The sequence below is a fragment of the Heliconius melpomene genome, chromosome 4 (genome assembly GCF_056956725.1).
Source record: "Heliconius melpomene rosina isolate 202511_hmr_F chromosome 4, ASM5695672v1, whole genome shotgun sequence".
In the NCBI taxonomy this organism is placed as follows: Eukaryota; Metazoa; Arthropoda; class Insecta; order Lepidoptera; family Nymphalidae; genus Heliconius; species Heliconius melpomene.
This window is the reverse complement of record NC_140392.1, coordinates 9,717,465-9,728,182: the sequence shown is the minus strand read 5'-3', so window position 1 is coordinate 9,728,182 and position 10,718 is coordinate 9,717,465. Positions and strand designations below refer to the sequence as shown.

At 35.7% G+C, this 10,718-nt stretch overlaps 1 protein-coding gene across 1 annotated transcript; it reads left to right on the top strand.

The window, feature by feature from the left end:
- The first annotated feature begins 341 nt into the window (after positions 1 to 341).
- LOC146539710 (katanin p60 ATPase-containing subunit A-like 2) lies at positions 342 to 10,350 on the top strand. Its single transcript, XM_085185200.1, has 8 exons — positions 342 to 389; positions 669 to 833; positions 4,052 to 4,225; positions 5,034 to 5,245; positions 8,502 to 8,685; positions 9,158 to 9,348; positions 9,611 to 9,855; positions 10,088 to 10,350. Exons 1-8 carry the CDS (start codon positions 342 to 344, stop codon positions 10,213 to 10,215), a joined length of 1,347 nt encoding a protein of 448 aa, XP_085041326.1. The 3' UTR covers positions 10,216 to 10,350.
- Positions 10,351 to 10,718: the final 368 nt, after the last annotated feature.

Below are 10,718 nucleotides of genomic sequence, written 5' to 3'. Positions count from 1 at the left end.
GCAAGAAAAAGAAAATAGTTTATGCAACTGAGAGGGAATCGAACCCAAAATATTCACATTTACGATCAGACGCAATGCGGCTGTGTTTCGACAGCCATAGAATAAAAAAAATATTACCTATATAATTAATAGTAAAAGGACAACAATAGACTGGATAAAACAAATATTTCGGATGCATATATCTATCCTATTAGTAGCCTAGCAACCCCAAAACAACCCCTAGTAACCGCGACACGTCAATTGTCACACGCAGCCTAACGCATTTTACTTATATTGCTATATATATTAAAATAATTTGTATATAAATCTTTATTATTATTTTTTTATATTGTAAAGTGAATATGACGAGTGTAAACCGCCCCATGAGTCATTTGAGAAAACTGGAAACAGTAAGTTATTCTTGTTTATTGACATTTTTTCTGGATATTAGGTTCCCTTTACCTATGCTGTTATTTTTGATAGAAACAGAAAATAATATTTGTACAATAGGAAAATTTTAATATATTTAATTCCCAAATAAAAATACTTATATATATCTCGTAGAAAATTTGGGAAATCTTTTATTGTACTTAAGTAAGCTCCCAGAGAAACCTACATAGAAATTTGCAGCGTTCTACGCCGCGTTTCATCTGTGCTTTGTCAGCCAGTTTTTTAATTTCTTATTGCAGAAAGAAGCACTATTTCGAACTAGAAAACGTATACTCAAGTACCTCATCCTTGGTTTTCTAAAGCAAGAGGGCTATGTCAATACAGCTGACACGTTTATAGATGAAGCGGCAGTCACCAGCGAGTTCCAGCTATGTGATAATATAGATTTAGATATTATATTGCAGGTAAGGATTATTATATAGCGTGAAAAATGGGGAACGAAATGTCTTGACACTAGGGTCCCATTTTCTATCCCGCTAAATGCAGGATACGAACGATATTTTTATATACGGGTATAGGGTCTGTATTTTCATTGTCAATGCGATGGTCGTGGGTTTGATACTCAATTGGAGGAGTGTATTATTTATACTTTCACAGACCGCGTTTGTTCGTTCTTCGCCCTGACTTTGTGCTGAAATGAAAAGTGGAGAATGACGTATCTTATCTTAATACTAGGCTCTCCATGCCCGTCCTCCTATATACGAGAAAAAATGTCAAGTTTCTTTTCTTCCAAAAAATTAACATATATATATTTTTTATACTACATTTTAAAGAATATATTTCCACCCTAAGATTTTCCTTAGAGAAAAATTTCTAATCGAGTCCACCATCATAAACTTAGTGACCTATATTCAGAGATGGCAAGCAGAATGCGCATTTGAGCTCAATGGGCAATGGGCCATTCACAAAACATCTGTTTTGAACACGCTGCCTATATTTATACTGTTGAATGATATATGTTTTAGTTTCACGCTTTATCTCTAACTTAGTGTTAAGACACTCTGTTCCCCACTTTCTGTCAAACTCTGGAGGAATTGAGTGTTGAGTGGCGGAATTCAACGCCGCGCTTTGCCACGACATCAGAGCGAATAAATGAAAATATATATAAATGAAAATAGCGTGAAGCTAAAACAAGAAAAGATTTCTAAAGACATAAGTAGCTGGCGTCACATACCCAGTGACCCGTATCGCGGGCGGAAATAAGACAATGCACTCTCTAAACAGGCCACCAAGTTATACGCTGGCGTCTGAAGCTGAACATAATAAGATCGATGTTATCTTGCCTATTTCACCCTCAAATTGAAATCGGATAATTTATCGTAATTTTGTATACTTTTGGTTTTTTTCCTAAGAAAAGGTGGTGATTTGAATTTATTTTTGTTATCTACGTTGTATTCCGCTCATAGCAGGGTTGGGAGAACCTGGGAACCTAGTGTAGCAAGTAAGGCGTAAAGTTAAGAAAATAATTCATTAAAAAAGTAATACCAAATATATATACATTTTTTCATTGTAAGTTTCCATGGGAAATTTTAAGTCGAAACACGATCATAGCGCGCGTCGCAATGAAAGCAAAGAATGATTTAATGCCTCAGCTGACAACGTTCCAAATTTTTTCGACTGCAATATGGGACTTGATGCAATTACTTCTTACTTGGTTTATATTTTTTAGTGAATTTTAAAAGAAGTTAAATTTTTTTTGTGTTCATTTATTTCGTTTATTGTTAGGTAATAGTGAAAACGCTAGTGATAAGTGACATTTTGTGTGTTTGTGTGTTTACTTTTTTACAAAATACCTTGCTGCAGAATATTAAACCGAAAATTGCCTTCTTTTCATCCTAAAAATTAAATATGAATAAAACGATTTTACGTAATAATCATGACAAACCATATGAAAACATTATTTAGAATCGTTGAAATACACTGTGCATTGGAGTTGGATCGGAGCCACCGGAGGGTCGAGACAGGCGGACGCCGCTACGCTGACGGCTTACTAGAGGGCTGTTATACCGCATGTTATATAAATGCACTTTTTGCATTTGCTTTTTTTCTATTTTAATATTTTTTGTCATAGGCATAGATGGCGGTGAAATGGCACTCCTTTTCAACTGCGTTTTTTTAGGATTCCTTACCTCAGAACACGTATGGGGAAAGACGAGAAGTGTCCCGAGGACCTACCAATATGAAATTTTGGAACTTAAAATACAAGTAAAGGATTTTTTTTTAAAAAAAATGTAGATATTTTTAGAAAAAATATCTATAAATAAAAAAAAATGTCTTTATGTGTTGTACGTTTCTGTTCCTTAGTGTGAAGGCACTACGTTCCCCACTTTCAGATAGTGTCAGAGATGACATAATAAATATATTTCAGTTCGCTTTTTAGTGTGTACTCAGCTTTACATACGATTGCGTTATATCTATTACGAAACTGAAACGTTGATGCAGAAGCCCGTTTCCAAACGTACACCTCTCTGGATGCTCTGGTGCATCGCTTTTACTTTTATTTTCAATTTCTGTTTTGTTTCTATATTGAACAGTAGTTATTATTATAGCATTTAACAAACTATTTACTATTATTTTCTTTTTTTTCAGCTTTACGCAATATCCCGCATGTAATAAAGTAGGCAAGGCAATAATATTTAATACTTAAAAAAGTAAAAACTGCAATAATTTAATTCTGTGAAAACTAAAAGCTGAAACCTCTTTATAAAACATATTAAAGATTTTTGCCGTTTCAATGACGTCGAATGAGAAGCACATCTTAACGTTTCGATGCTATTCATGTTTATATAAGTGTTGTTAAAATAGATCTATTTAATTTAGAATTTCCTTATATATTTTATGTTTATTTATTAACGAATATTTACAAAGCGATAAGAATATAGAAGGTATATATATACATACATATACTTTATATTTACTCCCGAAACCACAAAAATTGAACCCACAATCGTCTGTGATATATCAGATACCGTCTACTGTTTTATGATGGCCTTGATATTACACGGGGATTAGGTAGTGTATTATTAATACCGTACGAGTAAGATTTCTCTATGACCTTTAATGGGGATAAGGGCAATCTAGCGTCACATTAAAGATCCCATGTAACCGATAATATGCTGTAATATTTACTGTTGTGAATTTCTAAGGTCAAAACACTCAGTTATATACTAGGTAAATAAATAAGAGTGAACCTGTATGACCTGTATGAATGAAAATAAGAGTGTAAATACACTCCGTTCCCCACATTCTACCGCATTCTGGAGACATTGCCTCGATACCAGAGCGAAGAAAGAGAAATATTAATTTAAATAAATATTTCATCTCCTCGAGTGGGAATCGAATCTACAACCAGTCGGTTTTACAGTCACACTTTGTGCCCCTGCGTCAGGACTGACCTCTATTGTACTAGGTCTAGGTCTAATTTGAAATAATGAAAAATTGGCGCAGTTGGAGAGAGCCAGACTGTCACTGCGACAGTCGTTACAAAGTATATTTAAATTGGCGTTGAGTTTCGCCACAACATCTCCCGTCTCTATTTCCTCTTTCCTTTTTCTCTCCTATATACGGGATACAGTTTGAAGCTAAAATAACTAAATAAATTTATCAAATATTTTTCAAACAGGACTATTGCAGTTACTATTTGATACGTTTCAACAAACAACCTCTATTCTGTCGCAAAGTGGACGAGCCTCCTGTGAAGAGACCTCAGACGAGGAAGACCAGACCTGAACACGTCGTGGAGAAGGTGCCTGAACCCGACTTGCCAGCTACTTTCACTGTTACTAAATTACTAAAGGTCTGATTCACTGTTAGAGTAAGCTGTTTTTCATGTTTTTTTTTATATTTTATTTCTTTGTACGCACAAATATCAGGAACTCCGAACTCTACTTGGACTTAGATGTATGAAAATAAAATAAACTTAAACTAGCTTTTACAAGCGGATTTGTCGCCATCATTAAAAGTTGTGTTAGAGCCAGTTACTGATATTAACGCATACAAACAAACAAACTCTTCAGTATTATAATATTTGTTGACATCTAGCGTGAATTAAGTTTTTAAAGTATTTAAACCTTTAAAATGGTAAAAAATTGTATCGCTAAATGAGGTTTGTGAAAAGTTAGCAGTGGTTTTGAAATTTTGAGTAGGTACTAACTTTGTGCTTAACTTTTTGATGTTCAACGAATTTTCAAAATAAAATTTTTGTGCTCGTGATAATATGGAATATGTTTTTTCTTCAAGCTTCACGTCGTATCCCGCATAAAGCAGGGTATGTAAAGGGGAACTAGAGCTATAACACTCTAGACTTACTAAATGGCGGAACTAATCGTAGCGCTTTGTTTTGTTATCAGAGTGAGGAAATTAAAATATAATTAATTACACCAAGTGGCAATCGGACTCATAGTCGTTGTTCCTACTACAGTCAGGAGGGGGGCGGCAATTTTTTTTATTTTGAATTCCGCCACCCAACACGCAATGCCTCTAAAATTCGGCGAAAAATAGAAAGAGAAGCCCCGCTAGGTGCGGGATACAGCGTGAAGTTATTTTTATGAAACTAAAAAAAGCACGATGCCATACATTCTCCTACAATTATATTTCTTTTCTAGGAGAACCTTCTTTGTAACTTAGAAGCCAACATACCGTCCATAGAAAGGAAGCCTCTATCCGGTCTCCTCTCGAACATATCTCAGGAAAAGAAACAGATTGTCGAATTATTATATCAAGATATTATAAATCCTAAAGGAGTATCCTGGAACGATGTTAAAGGACTGGAGAGCGCTAAAAATATACTAATGGAGTCTGTCGTTTTTCCAGTAAGGTAATTTGGTTTTTTGTTTTTTCCAATTTCGATTTTTTTTTATTCTTTCACAGTCTCTAAAGAGCTAGGAACCTCCTGGGCGGGGATCGAACCCACAATAGTCGCGTTACAGTTACACTCACACTCTTGCACCCCTGGGCAAGATTTTTAATTAATATTTAATTTTCTTATAAGAATATTTTCTTTGAAATAACTATCAGCAAAGGTTTCATTCAAAGCTCATTTGCATTTAATACGTTTAAGTGAAGAGTAATGAATGCGGCTCTAATTATTTTGATGAAGACGCTCCTAAGGCCTTTAAGCTTTAATTCATTAAAACTTAAACTTAGGATACTCTTCTTGTAGATTTTTTAATGATAGCATGCTATAGAACTACTTTAACGTAACATTGGTGGAAGTAACGGAATTAAAATATTTAATTCAATAATTAGGGGAAAAGAGAACTTTTCTATAATAAAAATAAATTATAAGCAAAAAATCATTTTTAGAAAAAGCTTTTATTTAAACGCTTTAAAAAGGAGAAAATAAAATTTGTCTTTTAAATTTTAACTATCAACTCATAACCTCATTGTACACAATTTATATGATCATAAAAGCTTGTCGCGCGATTTACTTGTGTAACTAAACTAGTGCTAATTTAATTATGTAAAATCTGCTAAGTTTCAATTTTTAAAGCTTCAATTTAATTAAATATTGATTAACGCGACAAGCTTTTATAATCATATAAATTGTGTATAATGAGGTTATGAGTTGATAGTTAAAATTTAAAAGACAAATTTTATTTTCTCCTTTTTAAAGCGTTTAAATAAAAGCTTTTTCTAAAAATGATTTTTTGCTTATAATTTATTTTTTACTTTTTAGTTACCATTGGCTACGTTTCTCACACTAGAGACATGTACCACGATTCCGCTTCTATGGTTAGGAATGCTGTTGGCAACACTAGACCCTTCCCGATTACAGTGGGGGTTCACCAGGGCTCGACTCTTAGTCCGTTCTTATTCAATGTAGTGCAGCCTCCATGGCTGATGATGTATACCGACGACATAGCACTCATTGACGAGAACCGACTGACGCTGGAGCGTAAAGTGAACCTCTGGAAGGGTACGCTTGAGAACGGCGGTCTTAAACTAAATGTGTCGAAGACCGAGTACATGGCCTGCGGGAGCCCGGACTCGAGCACGATCCTTATAGGTCCTGAGCCAGCCGTTAAGTCAGAAAAGTTTAGGTACCTCACCGTTATGCACGAGTCTGGAGGCATCGATCACGATGTCCATGGCCGAATAAGTGCTGCCTGGGCCAAATGGCGGAAGGTCACTGGTGTGGTCTGTGACCGAAGAAAACCGCCAAGCTCAAGGGACTGTTATACAAGAGCATCATACGACCGGTTCTTTTATACGGCGGCGAATGTTGGCCAGCACTATCTGATATTACGGAAATGAAGATGCTGAGGTGGATGTGCGGCGTAACGCGGTCGGACCGCATACGCAACACATTCGTTCGAGGTAGTCTTGGGGTCCGTGACGTAGCGGATAAGCTCCAAAAGCACCGCCTGAGATGGTTTGGCCACGTGACGCGCCGGTCTAAGAACTATGTCGGATGCAAGTGCCTTGTTATATCAGTTCCTGGAGTGAGACCTCCTGGACGCCCAAGGATATCGTGATTCCGCCATCTTAGATGTTCCGCCATATTGGATTTAGAGAAACGTCACATTTTTCGAGTTAATCTCAACGAGCCCTTTCAATAGATATCCATATTGTAGAAGTAGACTAAAATTAACTATTCGGCTATCTTGGATGGTCCGCCATATTGGATTTAGAATGACGTTAGATTATTTTTCGAGTTGCTCTCAATGAGCCCTTTCATTTAATATCCATATTGCAGAATTACAAAAATAATAACTATTCGTTCATCTTGGATGGTCCACCATATTGGATTTAGAATGACGTCACATTATTTCCCACGTTGCTCTCAAGAAGCCCTTTCATTTGATACCCATATTATAGAAGTGCATTAAATATAACAATTCCGCCATCTTGGATGGTCCGCCTTATTAGATTTAGAATGACGTCACATCATTTTTCAAGTTGCTCTTAAGAAACCCTTTCATTTGATACCCGTAATGTACAAGTGCAACAAAAATAACTATTCTGTTACTTTGGATGGTTCGCCATATTGGATTTAGAATGACGTTACACTATTTTTCCAGTTACTCTCAACAAGCCCTTTCATTTGATACCCATATTATAGAAGTTCATGAAATATAACTATTCCGCCATCCTGGATGGTCCGCCATATTGTATTTAGAATGAAGTCACAAACCTTATCGTGTATTGTCATCCAAACCAAACGTGTATATAAAATTTCAGCTCAATCGTACGAACATACCTTTCATTATATGAAAGCACAAAAAACTTGAATGGTGTCAATTCTATTGGATTTCAAGTGATGTCACATTATTTTTCTAATTGTTCTCGGCAAGATCTTTCATTTGATACCCATATTGCAGAAGTGCATAAATAATAACTAGTCCGCCATCTTAGATGTTCCGCCATATTGGTTTTAGTATAACGTCACATTATTTTTAGAGTTACTGTCAACGGCCCATTTCATTTAATATCTATTTTGTAGAAGTAGACCAAATAGATACTCGGCTATCTTCAATATCCTCCTTATGGGATTTAGAGTGACATCACATTATTTTTTGAGTTGCTCTCAACGAGTCCTTTCATTTGATACCCATATTGTAGAAGTACATTAAAAATAACAATTCCGCCATCTTGCATGGTCCGCCATGTTACATTTAGAATGACGTTACATATTTTATCGTGCATTGTCATCCAAAGTAAACGTGTATACAAAATTTCAGCTCAATCGGTTGACGATATCTACTTCAAAATTGAGCTCCAAGATTTCACCCGAACCCACATACATACATTGCAAGTTAAATAAAAGCTTTTAAAAAATAGCTGTATGCTGTATCCCGTTGAGGTAGGTCCCCAGGGTATTTAGAGGGAATCTAGAAACGTAGTGTTGAGACCGTCCATTCCCATTAAGACACTCCTGTTTCCAAACCAAATTCTAGAAGCATTGCTTGTTGAGCGGCGGAATTCAACGCCGCTGTTCGTCTCGTTACAAGAGCGAGGATATATAATGTTATCTAAATAACTAATTCCTTAAATGAAAGTCGAACAGATAATAAAAGAATATTTTCACACTATATCCGTCATTCAGGTTTTAGACACACTTATCTCTCCAGATATCCGGAACTGTTCACTGGTCTCCTGGAGCCCTGGCGCGGGGTGCTCCTGCACGGCCCCCCGGGCTCTGGCAAGACTCTCCTGGCGCGCGCCGTGGCGGCGGAGAGCGGGTGCACGTTTTTCAACGTGACTTGCGGCACCGTCGTCAACAAGTGGAGGGGCGAGTCGGAGAAGATCATTAAGGTGATATTGGTTTAGTTTAGTTTTTCAAATTCAAATTCAAAATATTCTTTATTCAAATAGGCAATTATTATAAGCACTTTTGAATCGTCGAATTAACATATGAACAAAAAGCTATCACCGGTTCGGAAGGCAGTTCTGCTGAGAAGAGCCGGCAAGTTTTATGTTTTGAATTAAATGTTTGGATATAAAAGTACAAATATAGTGTATATTTTTACTTGTAAATTGTACACTTAATTCTATAATAATGAAATATCTCAAAAACAACATTTAACATATTTTATAATTGTTGTTTTTGAGATATTCCCATTTAGGATGGTGGCCATCATAACTATAATTTTTAATAAGATTTTTGCTATTTTTTTCTTCAGCAATATTATAATCTCGAAACATGTGATATATCGATTGAAACCCTTCAGTAACTAAAAGATGAGGTGAAAATTATTACATTTAATAATTTTCCTCTATACTACAGGTTTTATTCGAAATGGCATCATACTACGCCCCATCAATCATCTTCATAGACGAGGTGGAGACGCTCGCGAGCGAGCGCGGCGGAGAGCACGAGGCCTCAAGGCGCCTCAAAGCGCAGCTGCTCGTCGAGCTCGACGGTATTACTCAGAGGGACGGGATTGTGTTTCTGCTCGTTAACTCTAATATGCCGTGGTAAGTAGAAAAAAAACTGACTTGACCAGCGGGGGTTCCGTACCAATTTTATGATTGTTGATCTTCGGGAACTTGACCTTAAAAGTTGGCCAACTTGTTTGCAAACGTATGCACTCATTTTGGCCGGATGGATATACAGAGGTTTATAAAAAATGAAATAGAAATTTAACTCATCAAAAAGAAATCAATAAGAAATAGAAGAAAAGAAATAAAGTAATATTGTCTACAAGTACATATCAGGAACAATTTTTATAATTTTCAGGGAAATCGATTCAGCCATGTTACGGAGATTAGAAAAAAGGATATACATACCACTACCGGATTTCAAAACAAGAGTGGAACTTTTCGAAACTTTCCTAAGTTCGAAAAATATAGAGTTAATACCGAAAGTGAATTTTGAGGAATTGGCGAAAAAAACTGAGGGGTACTCGGGAAGTGATGTGAAACTTGTATGTAAAGAGGCTTTAATGGGTAGCGTGAGGAAAATGTTACCTAATATGGATAGAAGTAAGTAATTTGAGTCTCATTTTCCTAGACATTGCGTGCCGCGATTTGTCTACTTACCAGAGCAAGGTAATGAAAATAATTAATTCCCCCCAGTGGGAATCGAACTTATAAACGTCGCGTCGTGCTGGCTGTCAGCTACGCAATTATATTAAAATTCACTCAACGTACAATGTCTTAAAAGCTCGGAAAACGGAGAGCGGAGTGTTTTATTTTTTGTGTTATATATTTACAGGCTCTTCAAAGCGAAAAGAAAAGATATCTCTCTCAGATATTCTCACAGCGATAGAGAGAACGAAACCTGTGTCTAAGAACTTGGCGAAGAAACATGAAACATGGCAGAATGAAATGGGTTCATCATAGAAACACAGTGGTTAGGTATATAATTTTTGGGTTTTTTATATATTAATCGTGGATTCGAATCTCCTAATATTCGTTGTATTATGACAAGTTGTCAAGATTTCCGATGAATAAAATGTTTATATTTAACATGTCTTATTTTGTTTTTTTTTTATATTTTGCATTTACAAGTATATTTAATTGTCTATGTAATTATTAAATCCATCACGTGATTTTAAAATAGCGAAACTTTTATAGATTGAATAAAATATTTTAAAAGAAGAAGAGTTAAGTTCCGAAACCCAGGTTACCATTTCAACTGAAAGTGAAGATCATAGTATCATAACACTACTTTTTTCTGCCTCTCCTGTAATAGATGGCCTAAAAAAAAGGAAGTGGAATACAGACATTCGACAATAACATATCTAATATTAAAATGAAATGTCTAAAAGATCTACTAATATGATATTTAAAATGCATTTTTTGATAATCTTATCAAAACATTATGTTGTTGTTTGTCCTTCGTT

Coding starts and splice junctions, on each gene's coding strand:
- LOC146539710 (XM_085185200.1), top strand. CDS start 342: ATGACGAGTGTAAACCGCCCCATGAGTCATTTGAGAAAACTGGAAACA. Junction 834..4,051: donor ATTTAGATATTATATTGCAG/GTAAGGATTATT, acceptor TTTTTCAAACAG/GACTATTGCAGTTACTATTT. Junction 4,226..5,033: donor CTGTTACTAAATTACTAAAG/GTCTGATTCACT, acceptor TTTCTTTTCTAG/GAGAACCTTCTTTGTAACTT.